Consider the following 15,698-nt stretch of genomic DNA (forward strand, 5'->3'; position numbering starts at 1 on the left):
CAAAAACATCTGGAATTGGATCCAATTAAAGCAATCAAAATTCTTCAAACACACATACAGCCATTTCCATCTAGTAACATCATTTTTTTAAAATAATGTCATATCATGTTGTTTCATCACTTTATTTTCTGTGGTAATTAGGTTCATACATTTGCCTGACGGCTTCAAGTTAAATATGCTCTGTGCACCTGGTGTAATCATGCTTGTCTGTGTGACGTCTGGGATCTCATCATGAGTCCAATCATACCGGGCAAATAAGAGGTGCTGCTTTTTGGTGCCGCTTCATCCGCAGCTGGAGGATCATGTCTGCTTTCACTCTTTTCTTTTATAGCTACACACTGTACCAGCCAGGTGTGCCTGAAGTATGAGGGCTTTCCTTGATCTAAAGTTACCCAAATTCCTCAGCATGGAGAGAGAAAAGAGAAAGAGAGGGTCTTTTATTGGGCCACGTCCATCCGTGATGGAAAAAAAAAAGAAGTCTGGGTGGGGGCAGGTGTTAGTTTTGGGAGGGTGGTGGTGGTGGTTGGTGATCCTGGCTGGAGTGGAAAAAGGAATGTGGGGCTCCTGGAATGTTTAGAGCAGTCGGGATATTTGAGTGAATTTGGAACAAGAAAAGACAAAGCAAGGTCCCGCAGTGGAAGAATGTGCTTCTGGGACGTCTGAAGAAACATTCCATCCATTCAGACAGTTTCACCGGGCCCAGAGCCTTCCATAGATCGCACCATAGGGAATATAAGCCCCCTCTCTTTCTCCGCATACACACACACACACATTGCTCCTACTTTCACACTCTCCTTGCCCTATATGCTTCTCACACTGCAGGACAAGCAGAGATCCTCCTTTTATATATTTATATACAGTATACAGTATATGCTTTTCCATTGGCGTTTGTTTACATTGTTTTAAAAAGTCTGCCAAGGGTGAAGCAGTTACATGTTTCCAAATTCTCAAGTTAAAAAAATAGAGATGCACTCTTCCAGTCTTTCTTTGGCACTTTTTTTTTATTTGTAACAGTTGAAATATATTTTTAACAAAGCATGGGAATCATACTTTTTACTCTACCGTCTTTATGTGATAACATCCTTGTTGTCTGGAATGAAGGTCATGTATTCCTCCTAATTTTCTTTTTGGAAACAGTTTTCCCATTTTAGTAAAAGTTGAAATAGAAAACAGGTTGATTCGACTACATAATAACAAGAGCTAACCCTAATCTCGCTGACATCTCAGCCTCTGAAGGTGACTAAACGCAAAATTGAAAACAAAGTTAATGTCACTGCAAAGACGTGAATAGATGTAAATCTGCACCGGATGACACTAATACGAAATTGAATTATATCGTCTTCTCATATTCTGAACAAATGTTTTCATGTTCTTTATATCAAACTAACATCGTAGCATCTTTTGTACATTATTTTACAGCCGATTTTCTGAAGTTATATAAATTGGTTCAAATACATGTTTATAACCACTTGATTCTAGGGCTGCTAAATTATATATATATACACTGTATATATTTATATATATTTATAATTAATTGATTGATTTGCAATTCCCTTGTTCACTTTCACGTTTGCGTTATTGTGCATGTGCGCTCATTTCATCATGTTGACTCGTTGATAATGCTTTGTGTTTGTTTTCTGTTTACATGTGAACCCTTGCTGCAAAACAAATTTCCAGTCCAGTCCAGTCTTCAATTTGCTTGTTTTGTCAAACCAGTTGTCCAAAATGTAAATATTTCCAGTTTTTTGTTGCATAAAACAAAGAAAAGCAGCAAATCATCAAAACAGAGAATATAGAACAAGGTTTTGTTTTGCACTTTAGCATGAACAAATATATATATGACAATGAACTCAAAATAGATGAATTGTCTCTCGATTGACTAATTGATAAATTGAAATACCATTTCAGGTTTAATGTATTCATACATACACGACTAAACAAGCACGCGATCACATCGCATGGATAAATAAGTGCATTCTTCCTGGAAGAGCCCTGTAAAGCATGAAGCAGCTCAGACTGCACTGAGCCCTAAACGGTGTGTTCCCGACTGCCTGTCACTTGTTGTGCTGACGCCTCTCAGAGAGCTGACACGTGATGGTCGGTGCGCGTCACCGAAGCGCTGTCGCTCGCCTGGAGACTGGAGCAGGGCAGACTGACAGTGTGTGCAGCAGGCTACTGTAAACAAAGAAGTACAAAGGTACAAACTAGACGGGGAACAAATAAGCGAGGCGGCATCCGGGTATCTGATAGCAGTTCCTCTCATTCACTCGCCGAGGTTTCTGTTTTTCAGTCATATTTTGTATATATATATATATTTTTTTTCCTCCAGATTTGAGCCTGCCAATTAAAAGGAAAGTCAAACATGGCTGGTTTAATGTCAGGCTTTCATTACACCCACGCCGTCGTCCGGGGAATCCCCGCGTCCCTGGCCAAAGAAGCGCTCCGGAGCAGCCAGTCGGAGGTGGACCTGGCCAAGGCGCTAAAGGAGCACGAGGCGTACGTCGAGGTCCTGGGGACGACGCTCGGGCTGGAGGTGGTGGAGCTCCCCGCGGACGAGTCGCTCCCGGACTGCGTGTTCGTGGAGGACGCGGCCGTGGTGTGCGGTGACACGGCGCTCATCACCAGACCCGGGGCAGAGAGCAGGAGGAGAGAGGTAGGGAAGTGGCCGCTTCCTCAGCATGATTCAATTCGCCGGAAAATGAAAGAAGGGGGGGGGGGGGGGGGGGGGGGGGGGGGGGGGGGGGGGGGGGGGGGGGGGGGGGGGGGGGGGGGGGGGGGGGGGGGGGGGGGGGGGGGGGGGGGGGGGGGGGGGGGGGGGGGGGGGGGGGGGGGGGGGGGGGGGGGGGGGGGGGGGGGGGGGGGGGGGGGGGGGGGCAGCCGTGCAGGTCATAGTGATGCATATGAAGGCGGGCTGATGGATGGATGTGGCGCTCTGTACTTGATTCTTAACGGGGCTTTAACATATGGGGTTCTTGTAAAAGTAAGAAGTCTTTGAGTCGGTTCGTAATGTGTTCACTCCAGATATCAAATCTGCTAAATCAAAGCTTCCGCAAAAAAATGTGTGACATTTAAGTTTTGGGAAGGTTTATCCTGCAGGAGGCCTACCTCTCTGAAAGCTACTTATCACCAGCTGCGCCATACCAAGATAAACATTTAAACCATATTGTGCAACAGCCTATACAAAGAGACATGTTGATTGGGCTTAAGGCAACGCTATTTGAATAACGACACTGCTTACTATGTACATATATACATGGTAGTCTGTGCTTATCCTGCACTGTACTTTTTCTTATTTAGGCAACATTTGGAAAAATATAGATTTTTCTTTGCATGTTTGTAGTTTGTATGATACACTTTTCTTGGTGACTACTTATTGTCTGTTCTCATGGTTGCCAATAATATTCATGGAATGTGTTCAATGCATCTGAGAAGGTCTTGCTTCATAATTCACACGCTAATTAGCTGTTTAAGACACACGGACAAAAGCTAAAGTAGAAGGAAAAAATAGACATATATTTTCAGGAACTGAGAGCTTTATGACCGCTGAAATGAACGAATCAAGACATTTTTGAAACACACACAACAATACCAGTGCACAACGTTGCCCGAGTGAGGGGTAGCCACAATGTTGGATAGTCGTGTGTGTGTGTGTAAATGGCAATGGTTGAAACAGGGGGACGGCTTCTGTGAAAGCACCCTGTCATTTCACATCAGCGTCACTTTGTGTGGTGCTAATGGACCCCGGCCTCACTGGAGGCAGGGCTACTGATTGAAAAGCCACCACATTTCATGTATTCTGAACATGATACAAGACAGGCATTTGCATGCACATGTGTACACGCCATCAGCACTCTGCCAAAAAAAACCTTACTCACATTTAAATTGAGCTTTTTTTAAATCATATTTCATGAAGAGATAGCATTGATTTGGTTTCTGGCCAAATCAATGCTAAAATCACAGATTCTAATGAATGCGCACAACTATTGTCTCAGGCAGAATTATAAGTTCTTTAATTTGAATTTGATACCTTTGTCCATAATGAGATATAGAAATGAAAATATGTAAAGATTAAATATAATCTTGTTAATTACACAAATTGACTATGATCCCCATGTCTATAATACGTTGTAAACACACATACATATATATAGATATATATATATATATCTATATATATATATATATATATATATATATATATATATATTGCGTTATAATCTGGCTAAGTATGGACACAAAGCACAAAGAAGCTTGACTTACAGCACACACAGAGGGGAGGTGCAACTTCATTCTCTGCTCATGGAGACATTACTGCACTATATCTTTACATATAACAATTGTTGTTTGTCCGCTGTATTACTGATCTGAATTTAAAATTGATCACCTTTTTAATGATTCTAATATTCTAGCCTTTGTGTTTGTATGCAAAGAAGAACGATGTAGTGTAACGGGCACTTGTTGTGTTGCCCATAACACACAATATAATGCATCTTATGGACATACTTTAGCATCACAGTTATAATAGCTTCCAACCTCAGAGGATTTTCCTGGTATGCAGGAGGTACAAATTGCATTAATCCAAACATTGTCAGAATCACCAAACTACACAATCACCTTGGGTGTTATTAGCTTTTGGAACATTTCTCAGTGTCAAAAGGTGTCCTTCAAACTCTTATACAGCCTGCTGTTCACAACAGCCGCCAAGGCAGCAGATAAGGAGCTGCTATCTGTAAGGCGTGTTTGTCACTGGACTTTCACACTGCCTGCTTCAACCTTCTCCGTGTGTAAAATGTATGACATAATGCTAATGCTTGTACTTTTCTCATGGTATCGTGAGTTTTAAATCAGTGTGTACGCTTACACTTGTGAGCGCCGCCTCATTATTCACCTACAAACAGACTGTAATTAGTTAGGTACTTTTGACCTGAGAAATTGTGGAAAATTGGAAACAGGCAGTTTTTGGTCTTTTTTTAAAGGCTTTCTTGGGAATAAATCCTTTTGCTTGTGGAGGTAAAGTATAATTGTGTGAGCAGTTGCTTCCTGTAGACTGTTTCCTTCCTGTGTTACAATTATAGCATAATGTTTGAAGGATCTACCTATAACTCTTCAGACATACCTGTGTTGCCACTAAGTTCACTTTTAGACTGATTTCAAGAGAACCAACCACCCTGGGTGACTTCAATTGGTTGAGTCTGCTTTTGAACCTACAACATATTAATGTTGTATTCATGTTGAGCGCCTATGGGGATCAGCATGTTTGGCCAGGGCCTTGTTTATTTTCTCTGCTTTATGTCACATATTTTCAACCTTCTCACTCTTCCATTTGTTGCTGCCAATTGATTATCAAGTAGTACGAGGCAAGATTCAGTCGATTTCAGTTGCAGTGAGAAACCAACAAAAAAAGGCTTGTCACTGCTTGTGTAAAGAGGTGAAACCCCTAATTTGTTGGGCGTGTATGAACTTCCTACTGGTGAGCACTTTGCCAAAATATCACACGGCGTACAGTCTTTACAGAGGTTTAATTTATTAAAAATTAATTAATACAATTATTATTATTATTATTTGAATCACCCCTCTGCTGGACAGGTGGTATTAGATCAATGCAGGCAACAGAGTGAGAGAAGCAATCACAAACCACACACGCAAACCCTGTGACACTCGCCAGTTACTCAACTTCTGGGAGTTGATGGAGTCAAGTGAATCATTCTCTAATCTTCTTTCAATTCAGGTCACCTTATCATTAGCCAAGATAGTTTCATGGGCTGCCATTAAAAACATGGACCAGGGCAGGGGAAAACTCTCTTAACTTGTGCATCTCATTGGATCAGATACTGTGGAGCTCAGGTGCACAGGGAAGCAGGCGAATAGATGTGGGGTGTTTTATATTTAAGTTGGGAAGAACCACTTGCTATTGTTTATCAATTTAGTCTGTTTTTAAATGCTGTGGGATTTTATTGGCCTCATCCATCCTGTCTGCTGTGAGTTCTCCTCTAATCGCCTTGCGGAGGAGTCACTGCAGGAGAGATTAACTAGTTGTCGTTTCACGCAATTTGATCTTTCTACCTTTTACCTTTTTAAAGGCTGGTGTCATCACTTTTTGTAATTGATTGTACTTAGTTCAACTCCATATGACAATGTGGAACGGAACGCATTTCTTAAAGGTTGCAGCCTGCATCTCACCCATTAGGCTGTGGCTCTAAAGCTTTATGATCAGGGGAAACACTTCTCTACTACTGCATGACTATTCACTGCAGACTGCAGCATTGTCTGAAAACAAAGAGCCAAAGTTAATTATTCTTATACAGCGTACATCTTATAATACTTATGAGAAACTGAAACTGTTCACCAAGCTGCATGCAGAGCTGCAGATTGTAAGGTGACCTTCATGCTAATTGCGAACCTTTTTAGGAATTGTAATTAAATGGCATAAGTAAACCTGCTGTTATTCTTTTGCCTTAGGTACTTTGTGAAGGTGTCATACCAAATAACTTTCTGAAAGGGTATTTTTCGACTTGGACCCTATTTCCCCATGTTTTTAATAACAATAATAATAATGTATCCTTTATTACACAGTGGGGAAATAATTAAGGACCTTTCCTCAATAGCGTTCCATTAAAGCCGGTGAGCAGCTGTTGTCTACAGTGCTCTCATTCATTATGCAACCACTTTCAGAGAGTTGTCTCTATTAGTCAGTTAGACACAAACACATTGGGAAATGAGGTCCAGGTTGAAAATACCCCCAAAAAACAAACTTTAAATCAAACCTTTTCAGAATTAGGATAAATAATATTTACTCAAGGCCATTAATAACTAATTTCTCGAATATTGTTATAAGCTTTGAATGCATTGCATGGCCCCATCGGTCAGAGCATAGTTATGTTATTCATTTTATTTAATTTGAAAACATTTGATGTCTATTTCTAGTTTTCAGACTTATAATAAACATTAGTCTATAGCTTGTGTGTACTATAGGTATTGACTCCTTGTGCTTTAAGACTCTCACTAGATGCACTGACAGCTCAGTCACAAAAGAAAGTCTTACTGGGATGTTTTCTGCATGCACAGTATGGCTGACTTGAGAATATTTCCCTTGCCTGCTCACAATATTTTAGGTTTTCTCTCAGACCTCCTGACCATAACTCTACCTTGGTGGCAGAGAAGCATGTGTTACCTAACTGTCCTTCCTGTTACCTTCAGTGTATAAATAACTCATTTATTAACTCAAAGAAGAGTGGTTCAATCAGCCTGGTAATAATCCATTTTTAAAATGTCCCCAAGTGTCTATGTTTGGAAGGAAGGAAGTGAGTGACTGCAGATTTAGTGAGTATAAGTTCACAGTGGATTTTAAAGTTTAGTATCATCGCTGCTCTCTGTAGATGCTCTGATGCAAGTTTTGAACTGTTGGCATTCCTTGTGCCAATCAAAACGTGCATGTTTTTGCTTGCTTACATACTTTATTGTTAGTTTTTTTCAGCACCAGTTATAGCCCTTTATATGTGAGAGGGTAAAAGGTTATTGCACGGCTGAAAGAAACAGAGGAGTTTAAGGTGCAACTTAAATAATTATCATTTATTTGACTGTTTTTAGTACATATTAGGCATTTTTTGTTCAAATATATGTTTGTATTTTGTCAAAAAACAGTTACAGGTCTGCTTTAGCTTCTCCTGAGCTACAAACAAACATTTTCACTGAACAAAGTGTCGGACATAAGTGGCCAAAATTAGTTCTCTCTACAGGAAATCTGGGTTGACTCACTGTGACAGATTGAAGAGCTGAGCTGATCACAGTTGATCATCTGCTTCTCCCCATTCAGACCAGGCACTTAAGGACCAGTTACCTAGACCCCAACTCCTTTATCTAGCGATGTAGATATCAAAGTTAACATTAACATTTACATAAAAAAGCTATTTGTGATTTTGAGAAATGTCTGTATGTGTGCCTCCACCAGCTAAAGCCACACAAAAAAAGCTTGTTGTGCTTGATTTTGCACAACATGGTGGTCAGTGTGGGCTTAAAAGTTAAGCTTCATTTCGTGCCAAAAATAGTTCCACAATTTCAGTGCACCGCCTAATCTGCATGAACACAACTTTCTCTGTGCCTCCTCACCACCTCAGTGCACTGCATGTTAACGGAGCCCGAAGCCAGATAACCTCTGGAGATGCAGAAGTGATTGTTGGTTATTGATGTCAAAGCAGGAAAGCAGGGCAGGTACAACATGTTAAGGTTTAAAACCTTTGGAAAGGTTACTCAAATATTGGTCTAAATAAATGGTTCTGAGATTTTCAAGAACACTGTTTTCCAAACTGAAATGATTTTCTGTAAGTGGTCTTGAAATTGGTTTTGGTGGTGAAAAAGTACTGCAATTATTCGCAGCACAGTTTTTGCAGTATTATGGATCAAAAATAAAGTCATATCTCAATCTGATAAACTGCCTCATATCATTCCAGTCTCCCAGTAGCTGCAGTTGGGTGACTTTTTCCTCTGTATTCATATCTGGTCTCTGGGTTGTGCTGCAGTCTGACAGACAAACTTAATTGCCTGAAAAGAAAATCCTCTCTGATCCTCCACTCCTCACATTTAACTTCCACTGTTTTTACTGAAGCAAAACGACCTGAGTTCAGAACGGGGCAGTGATGTGTGATCTAGCTTTATCAACTGATTGAAATGGTTACTAAACCTGCCACCTTTCACTGGTGCTGCTCAGACACTGTGATGAATTCAAGTGTAGCCATTATGTATTTTTCAAAGTGCCAGTCGATACTTACTGTATCTTATAATAGTGCACTGCTGTAAGCGGTTACTGTAAACTCAGTGAGCTTGGAAAATAATGGTCATTAGAAAGTGCTAGAAATCTGTCAGAACAAGTGCAAAAGGTTTAGGTGTCAATTTAAGTCTGGAGACAGGATGGAAAATGTTGCTTCAGACACAATATTTAGGTCCTGTTTTTATAGACGTAATATTTAGGTTCAGTCTTGGCAGTTCATACGTCCGTGCGGGCCCCTTTCTGTTCAGGCCTCATGGAGCTGCCCCCAAACTAACACCAGACAGCACAGAAACCCCTGTTTTGACTAGACGGCCTGCAGATGCAGACTCCTCCTCGTCCTCCTGGCTCTTATATGACTTCCGCAACGGAACCGACCTGGTTTCCTTCAGGGAGGCTTAGCGCCCGCGTGTGAACGGGGGAGGAGGGTGAGACACCTGGAACCCGCCAGTAGCGTGTGGGCCGAGGTCAACGGGCCTTCCATAACTGTCCGTCACATTCCTTCCACATTTAAACTGCCTTTCCTCTCACTGTTTGGCTGTCCTGACTCCTCGTCTGGCGTGTTCGTTTTGTAACATCGCAGTGCTGCTTCCTCTCACATCCGCTCGTCTTTCATTCATTTTTTCACAAAGGATATCAAATCGTAACGTCTTCCAAGGTCTCACTCGGGTTAAGCTGATTGCATTTACATTTAACAACCTGAAATTCAGGATCACTGTTGCCACAGATCAACTGCTCAACATAGTAGATGGTCTGCCAGTGGAAAAGTAGTTTGGCTGAGCAATGTAGGTTAGCTTGCCTTCAATACAGGAAGAATACATTTCATCTCCAGTAATATTATACCAGCGATAGTAAATTACTGTGCGGCTGAGATGTCTTTTGTTGGCATGAAAATGTACTCGCATTGATACCACATTGAGAATCAGCAGATTTTGCATTCCACTATAAACAGTTTGGCAGTAAGCCGGACATATTAAACTAGCTTCTCATACTGAGTCGGAGCGTACCTTTGCTATTCCCCCGTTTACAGACCAAGACCTAAGATTAACTAACCGTTCAAATAATGGTTTTCTCATCATCACGACGTGATCTGTGTGAGTTGATCAACACGTTTTTACTTTGCCTCTCGTGTGTGCCAGGAAGTCTCTCATAAACACAAGTAGATCATATAGCCCTCCCCCACCCTGCTGTCACCTTACACCTGCTGCTCCCTTTTTCCCCTTGGGTTTACCCACGGAAACCCCACCAACCCAGCGCGGTGCAGCAGCCTGCTAGACAGCTGCAGGAGTCTCGTGAACAGGAACTCCTCTCAGCCTCGCAGGATGACCGGGTCACGCTCAGCCGTCACCGTGGGTGTGTGAATGTCTGGTTTGGTATGCGAGATGGAGCGGTGGAAGACACAGGACGTGGGCCAGGCACGGTGGTGTTGAGTAAAGTCACGCTAAGGTCAGAAACGGCGCAGCATAGCCACAGACAAAAAAAAACTTTGGGGATAAATGTCTAATAAAATGTTGTTCTATTTTTCTTTTTCTCTTTACTTTCCACCTTTTACCTGCTGTCTGAATCAAAGTCATAATGTTGCAAATCCAAATTAAAGTAACACGAGAGGTGACACAGTAGATTTTGGGGAGACACTTTTCATTTGTATAAATGTAATTTTGATCTCCTCAGAATGAAGAAAAAGAAATATTTAAACATTATTTCAAGATAACAAATTGCTAAGCAATTGATTGAAATTGATCACATCACACTGTGACAGCCGAGGGCAAACAATGTTCACCCTTCTGTCGGGGAGCAGGTTGTTTGCTAATGTTTCACCTCTGATTGGAAATGATTGGTTTCAGTCTTGAGCAGAAACTACAGATTCACATATGAGTTGTTGTTGTTTCACCAAGTCTGAAGGGGGAGCCTCTTTGACCTGGTTGCTGTGTTAATGAGAGTAAACATATAACCCCTTAGCACCTATACTTCAGAACAGACCATTCATAGCTAAATCAATGTTTTGGGATTTCATAAGCACATGAGTGAAAAGAGCTCACAAGTACTAAGTTGTTGTTAATTTCTCATTGGTCGCTTGTTTTGAGCATGTTGACTATACTTATTGTGTTGCTGTTTGAAGGCCGATTATGCAACACAAAGATATACTGAGAGCTCAGTGGATGCAGGAGGATTGAATATGTACTTAGTGTCATACTTCAATGTTAATACTATGATTGCTTCTGCCACAATGTGCTTCACTTTGTAAACATGGCAGAAAGCAGTCAAGACTAATTGAGATAAATCCCTGCACACTCTTATAATCTCTCTCTACTTGTCTCACTTCTCTCCCTGTCACTCTTTGACTTCTCAGTCTCACTCCCTCCCTTTCGTGGCTCACTCTAACAGCAGACTCCCTGAAAGATACAAACTGTCACCATTAACTTCATTGATTGCAGGAGACGCAGAGCCAAAAAGAATCTCCTAGATCTCGCAGGCCATAGCCATCGGTCTCTTCTGTCAGTCCAGTAGACGGTTGTGGTTAAATGCCCAGTTCTTTTTCTGCCGTCACTGAGCAACCGTAATCTTAACATCTGTCATTTTATCTCAAGGCCTGTTGATGGGATTTGGCTGCAGCATCTGCTGCTGAAAATGAGTTATACCTTTGTCTGAAGGAGCGGTGCACCCACTGTCCTATGAACAGGCCAACATTATGATGTCAAGCAGGTATAATGTTTAACATGTTCACCATCTTACTGGGCTAACATGCTAATTAGCAATAAGCACAAAGTACTGCTGCGGGTGATGGGAACGTCATTAGTTTTGCAGGTATTTAGTCACCCAAGTATTGGACAAATTTAATTCTTTTTAGTTGTTGAGATCTTTCATTCGGGATCAGAGTGGTCGATGAACCAAAGATGCCTTTGAGCCAGAGCTAAAAATGAAAATGTCATTTTGACAATGTTTAGATAAAAACAAATCATTGCAGTTGAACATAGCAATGTCTGTTGTTTCACTTCAAAAACTGTGCAACTCTCAACAGTGGTGAGAAAGAAGCAAGGTGGCTCACTCATTAGCTACTCCGATACACTATGTAGCTTCCATATGTTGTCATACATCAGATGTATGTGTGTGTGCTGGGCCACTTTGAGGTTGCTTGTGGGCCACCAATTGAATAGGCCCGGTTAACAGCTTCTCAAATGTAAGGACCTTCTGTATTTGATTCTTTCATATCACTTTTATGTCGCCGTTGGATGTGGAGAATTGGGAGGGAAATAGTTACTATTTAAATAATAGACGATAGATTGATCAGTAATAGAAAACAATCACTAGTTGCAGCAGTAACCACGTCTGTCTAAATGCTTTAAACAGAATACTAATGTTCAGACATGTGATTTGCTGTTTGACGAAGATAAATGGTCTTTTATAGTAGCCTGGGAATGAAACTGAAAAGTTTAACATGAAAATGTGGAAAATGCGTCCTGTCTCCACAGAGTGTGTGACTACAGGTGTGAGCCTGTCAAAACACTCCTATCCTACTTGTAATTATCACTAGGAGGTTGACGTGATTGTGTGTTTCCCCAGTCGGCAGTTTAAATTGACAGAACATCAAAGGGACTCACCATCAGACTACTTACTTAAATCGTCTACTTTCCAATGACCTCTTACTGAAAATAATGTCATTCTGCACACAACACATGTAGTGTCGGCAGGGCCCGACACGGTTGAAACTGTTTTGGTTTCTGGCACCGTGACTTTGTGTGAAACAGAGCAGTGCTCCTGGTCACTACATCAGGAGTGAAATAAGCTCAGACGCGTTGAACAAGAACTGAATTGTCACAGGAGAGGAAATCATTAGTTGAAAATTAACTTCAAGAATATCAAACTAGTTTTGATCAGATTCCTCCAAGTGCTACTGTGACTTTAGGCCCTCCGTGTCAATTCCACTCTGGTTGTGTCGGAGACACCGAGCAAATTATAAACTCTTCACCCCTTCGCCTCAAATTACTTGGAGGGGCTGGGTTTCGTATTTACATGTCAAGATTAAGCCGGCAGGAGCCAGACCCCTGACGCACAACGACACACTGCTATGATGCCCACATCCGTTTCAACACGCACCTTAAAATAAACTGCCCTTTCACACCCTAGTCTTTGTTTGACCGATGGGAAACAAACATACACGCCAACAGTGCTAACACATAGTGGTATGCATATGAATGTGTACTAAATTCCACAGAAAAGCTCTCTCCTGCACACATAACCCCCCCCCCCCCCATTTATCTTTCTTTCTTTCGCACAAACTCAATAAAGTCAATTTCATGTCTCATTGTTTGATGCTGTCCTGGGAGAACAAGCTAAAGTAAGGATTAGTCAGTTTTGTAAATTGCTGTGTTAGCCCAAAATGCAAAGCCTCCAGAGCACTGCCCAGGCAAAAAAAAAAAAAACTGCTTTCACATCTGCCTCAACTCTCGAAGCACAAGGCCAATACTGTTTCTAAATAATCTTTCTGTCCGGAACATGAAGTGATTTGTCTCTGCAGCACGCTCCAGTATCCACGCCCTGCCACCATTCCTCTCCTGTTGTTTTTCTTGCTTCTTGCCAACAAGCGTGTTAAAGTGCTGAAGATTTATAGAGACTTAACTGAAGCTGACCACGAATGCATGGTTCTGTTTTTGTTGACATATTCACGAATCACAAAGAGTGATATTTCATCATCAATATGAATACCTTGTCTTTGATGCGTGCTTCGCATGTCTCCTCTGAATGCTTGGCCCATCTATCACAGCGTGGAGCAAATGTTCCTGTCACTGTCTGAACTTCTTCTGCTCTCGGCCTCGTTGGAAAGCTCTACTCATTGGTCTTTAAGGAAAGTGATATATTTCAGACGCTGTTTAGCTCCAGAACCGCCCTCTCTGAATGACTCTTTTTGTTGACTCTGCTCCATCATTCAGTCTGACTCATGCGATTTGCAGAGTAGTTTTTAATTATGCCAGAATAGGAGGCACTTGCAAATTGAATTTAACAGTGAGTGAATTTTGGCCAAAGTAATGAGAGAATCTCAGCTGCTGAACAATATGTGATCCTGTTGTACCCGTGTGCTTTTATTTCCACGGTTCTGAATAGCTCAAAACTCCAGCGACACAGTTCTAGTGTAAAGCCATTGTATTTTGGCTTGTGGCCTTCATCAGGCTCATCATTCACATTTCTGAGCAGGATAATGTACTCTTGCTATATGCTACTGTGGAATTTTAGTCAGACTCTTGAATTTGAGCAATTTAAAGTAAGTGGTGTTAGCAGATGCCAAGCTAATGATCCAGTGATTGAGAGAGCTCATACTGTATGGGTGTGTGTGTGTGTACATTTGAGTCCATTCATTCTCACACGCAGGAGGTGAGACCCAGGTGTCTAGTTTCCCCGTGAGGGTGCGTCAGACACAGTATGTAACGACTGGGTGCCACAATGTTCTCAGAGTCAGGACGAGGCTGGAGGCCACGGGGACAGTGCTCGTCTGTCGCATCTCTCGCACCTACGTGCCATTTGTGCACGTGTTACAGTCGTGTGCCTCTGCTGCAGTTTGCCGTCAAACGACCTTTTAAAGGGTAAATTGACAAGACACATATTTTCAAATGTATTTATCATAGCCATCGGGATAGTTTTTAAGATGTCCGTTTCTGAGATTTCTGCTCTCTACAAAATCTACAAAATCTACAAAATCCATATACCACCCAGTCATAAGTTTGCATTGGAAGTACTTAACAACAACAGAAATGGGCCAACAAATAGAAATGTCATGGTATTCACTGCCAGGATTTAAGGGAATGTTTTACAGCAATTTGCCAATTCATCATACTGCTTTAATATATAGACTATCAATTACACCCTAACTCTCTTTCCCACATTGACAGCATGTACCCTACAGCAGTTGCCTACAGCTTGGATCAATTACCATAAGTAGCGGCGATGTACGTATATGCATGTCGGCATCAACGTTTGCGTTCTATACCTGAACTGAAGCGATTTGAGTCATGTCTGATAATATTAAAAACACCTCTGATGTCATACTGTGTTTGTTCAGACTTGAAGAAGCCATCTCAGCCCAAGTAATCGAGCATCTATCATTAACTGTGTATTTTCAGAGATCTTTAATATGTCTGACTGTAGTTTGATGATCATTGTATTTGGCAGCTTTGGGCATGCTCACAAACAGACAATTAGAAGTGTGCAAGTTGGGCGTGTTGTGCAAAAGGTTTGTTTTTACAAAAGACTTTACACCCCCGTAAATCTCTGACAATTTGAATCTTGGTTGTAAATTGGCAGTTGTCTCAAAGAGTACTGTATGAGTGTGCGTACACGCATTCACATGTGCATGATGGGTATAGGTTTGTGTTGTGTGCGTGGATGTGTGAGAGGTCCGGAGGGGCAGGGCAGGTATCGGGGCCGGGCAGGGAGGTGTGTGTTGCCTCCCTTGTCTGCCCTCGGCTGTCACAGTGTGGTGTGATGTCCGCTCTCAGTCTGTTCTCACGCCAAGGATCATACTGAAAACACACTCGTCTTCTCCACCAGTCAATCTCCTCAGTCACGCACAGAGCACATGCAGAGCCAGTGTACATGTGTCAGAGCTGAAAGGATTGGTTCAATAATCCAGTGGTCCAAACATTAGAACATAATTAGTTGATTAAGTGATTCATGCCAAACATTTGCTGGATCCAGCTAGGGCTGCAACTAACGATTATTTTATTAATCGATTAATCTGTCGATTATTTGTTCGATTAATCGATGAATCGGATAAAAAAGCATTCATTTCCAACCCTTTATTCAGAAAATGCACAGGTAACGGGTACCGTTAATTCCGGACTATAGAGCGAACCTATCTATAGGCCGCACCTGCAAATTTTTAAAAGAAAAAAGAAATTATACATAAATAAGACGCAGGAAAAGGGGGCGTGGCTTGTCTCTGTGG

General features: G+C 41.7%; 1 protein-coding gene across 5 annotated transcripts in view; it reads left to right on the forward strand.

The window, feature by feature from the left end:
* ddah1 (dimethylarginine dimethylaminohydrolase 1) overlaps positions 1-15,698 on the forward strand; it is a 66,944-nt gene that overhangs the window by 4,490 nt on the left and 46,756 nt on the right. For 2 of the 5 annotated variants that reach the window (XM_034530731.1, XM_034530734.1), the window contains one exon: positions 2,330-2,653. In XM_034530731.1, the coding sequence (XP_034386622.1) occupies positions 2,363-2,653 (291 nt within the window). In that variant the 5' untranslated portion in view covers positions 2,330-2,362. Of the gene's footprint in view, positions 1-2,085; positions 2,240-2,329; positions 2,654-4,960; positions 5,011-15,698 lie in introns of those variants that run through there. The other 3 variants (XM_034530730.1, XM_034530733.1, XM_034530735.1) reach the window with 3 other exon arrangements.

Source organism: Cyclopterus lumpus, chromosome 4 (assembly GCF_009769545.1).
Source record: "Cyclopterus lumpus isolate fCycLum1 chromosome 4, fCycLum1.pri, whole genome shotgun sequence".
NCBI classification, from domain to species: domain Eukaryota; kingdom Metazoa; phylum Chordata; class Actinopteri; order Perciformes; family Cyclopteridae; genus Cyclopterus; species Cyclopterus lumpus.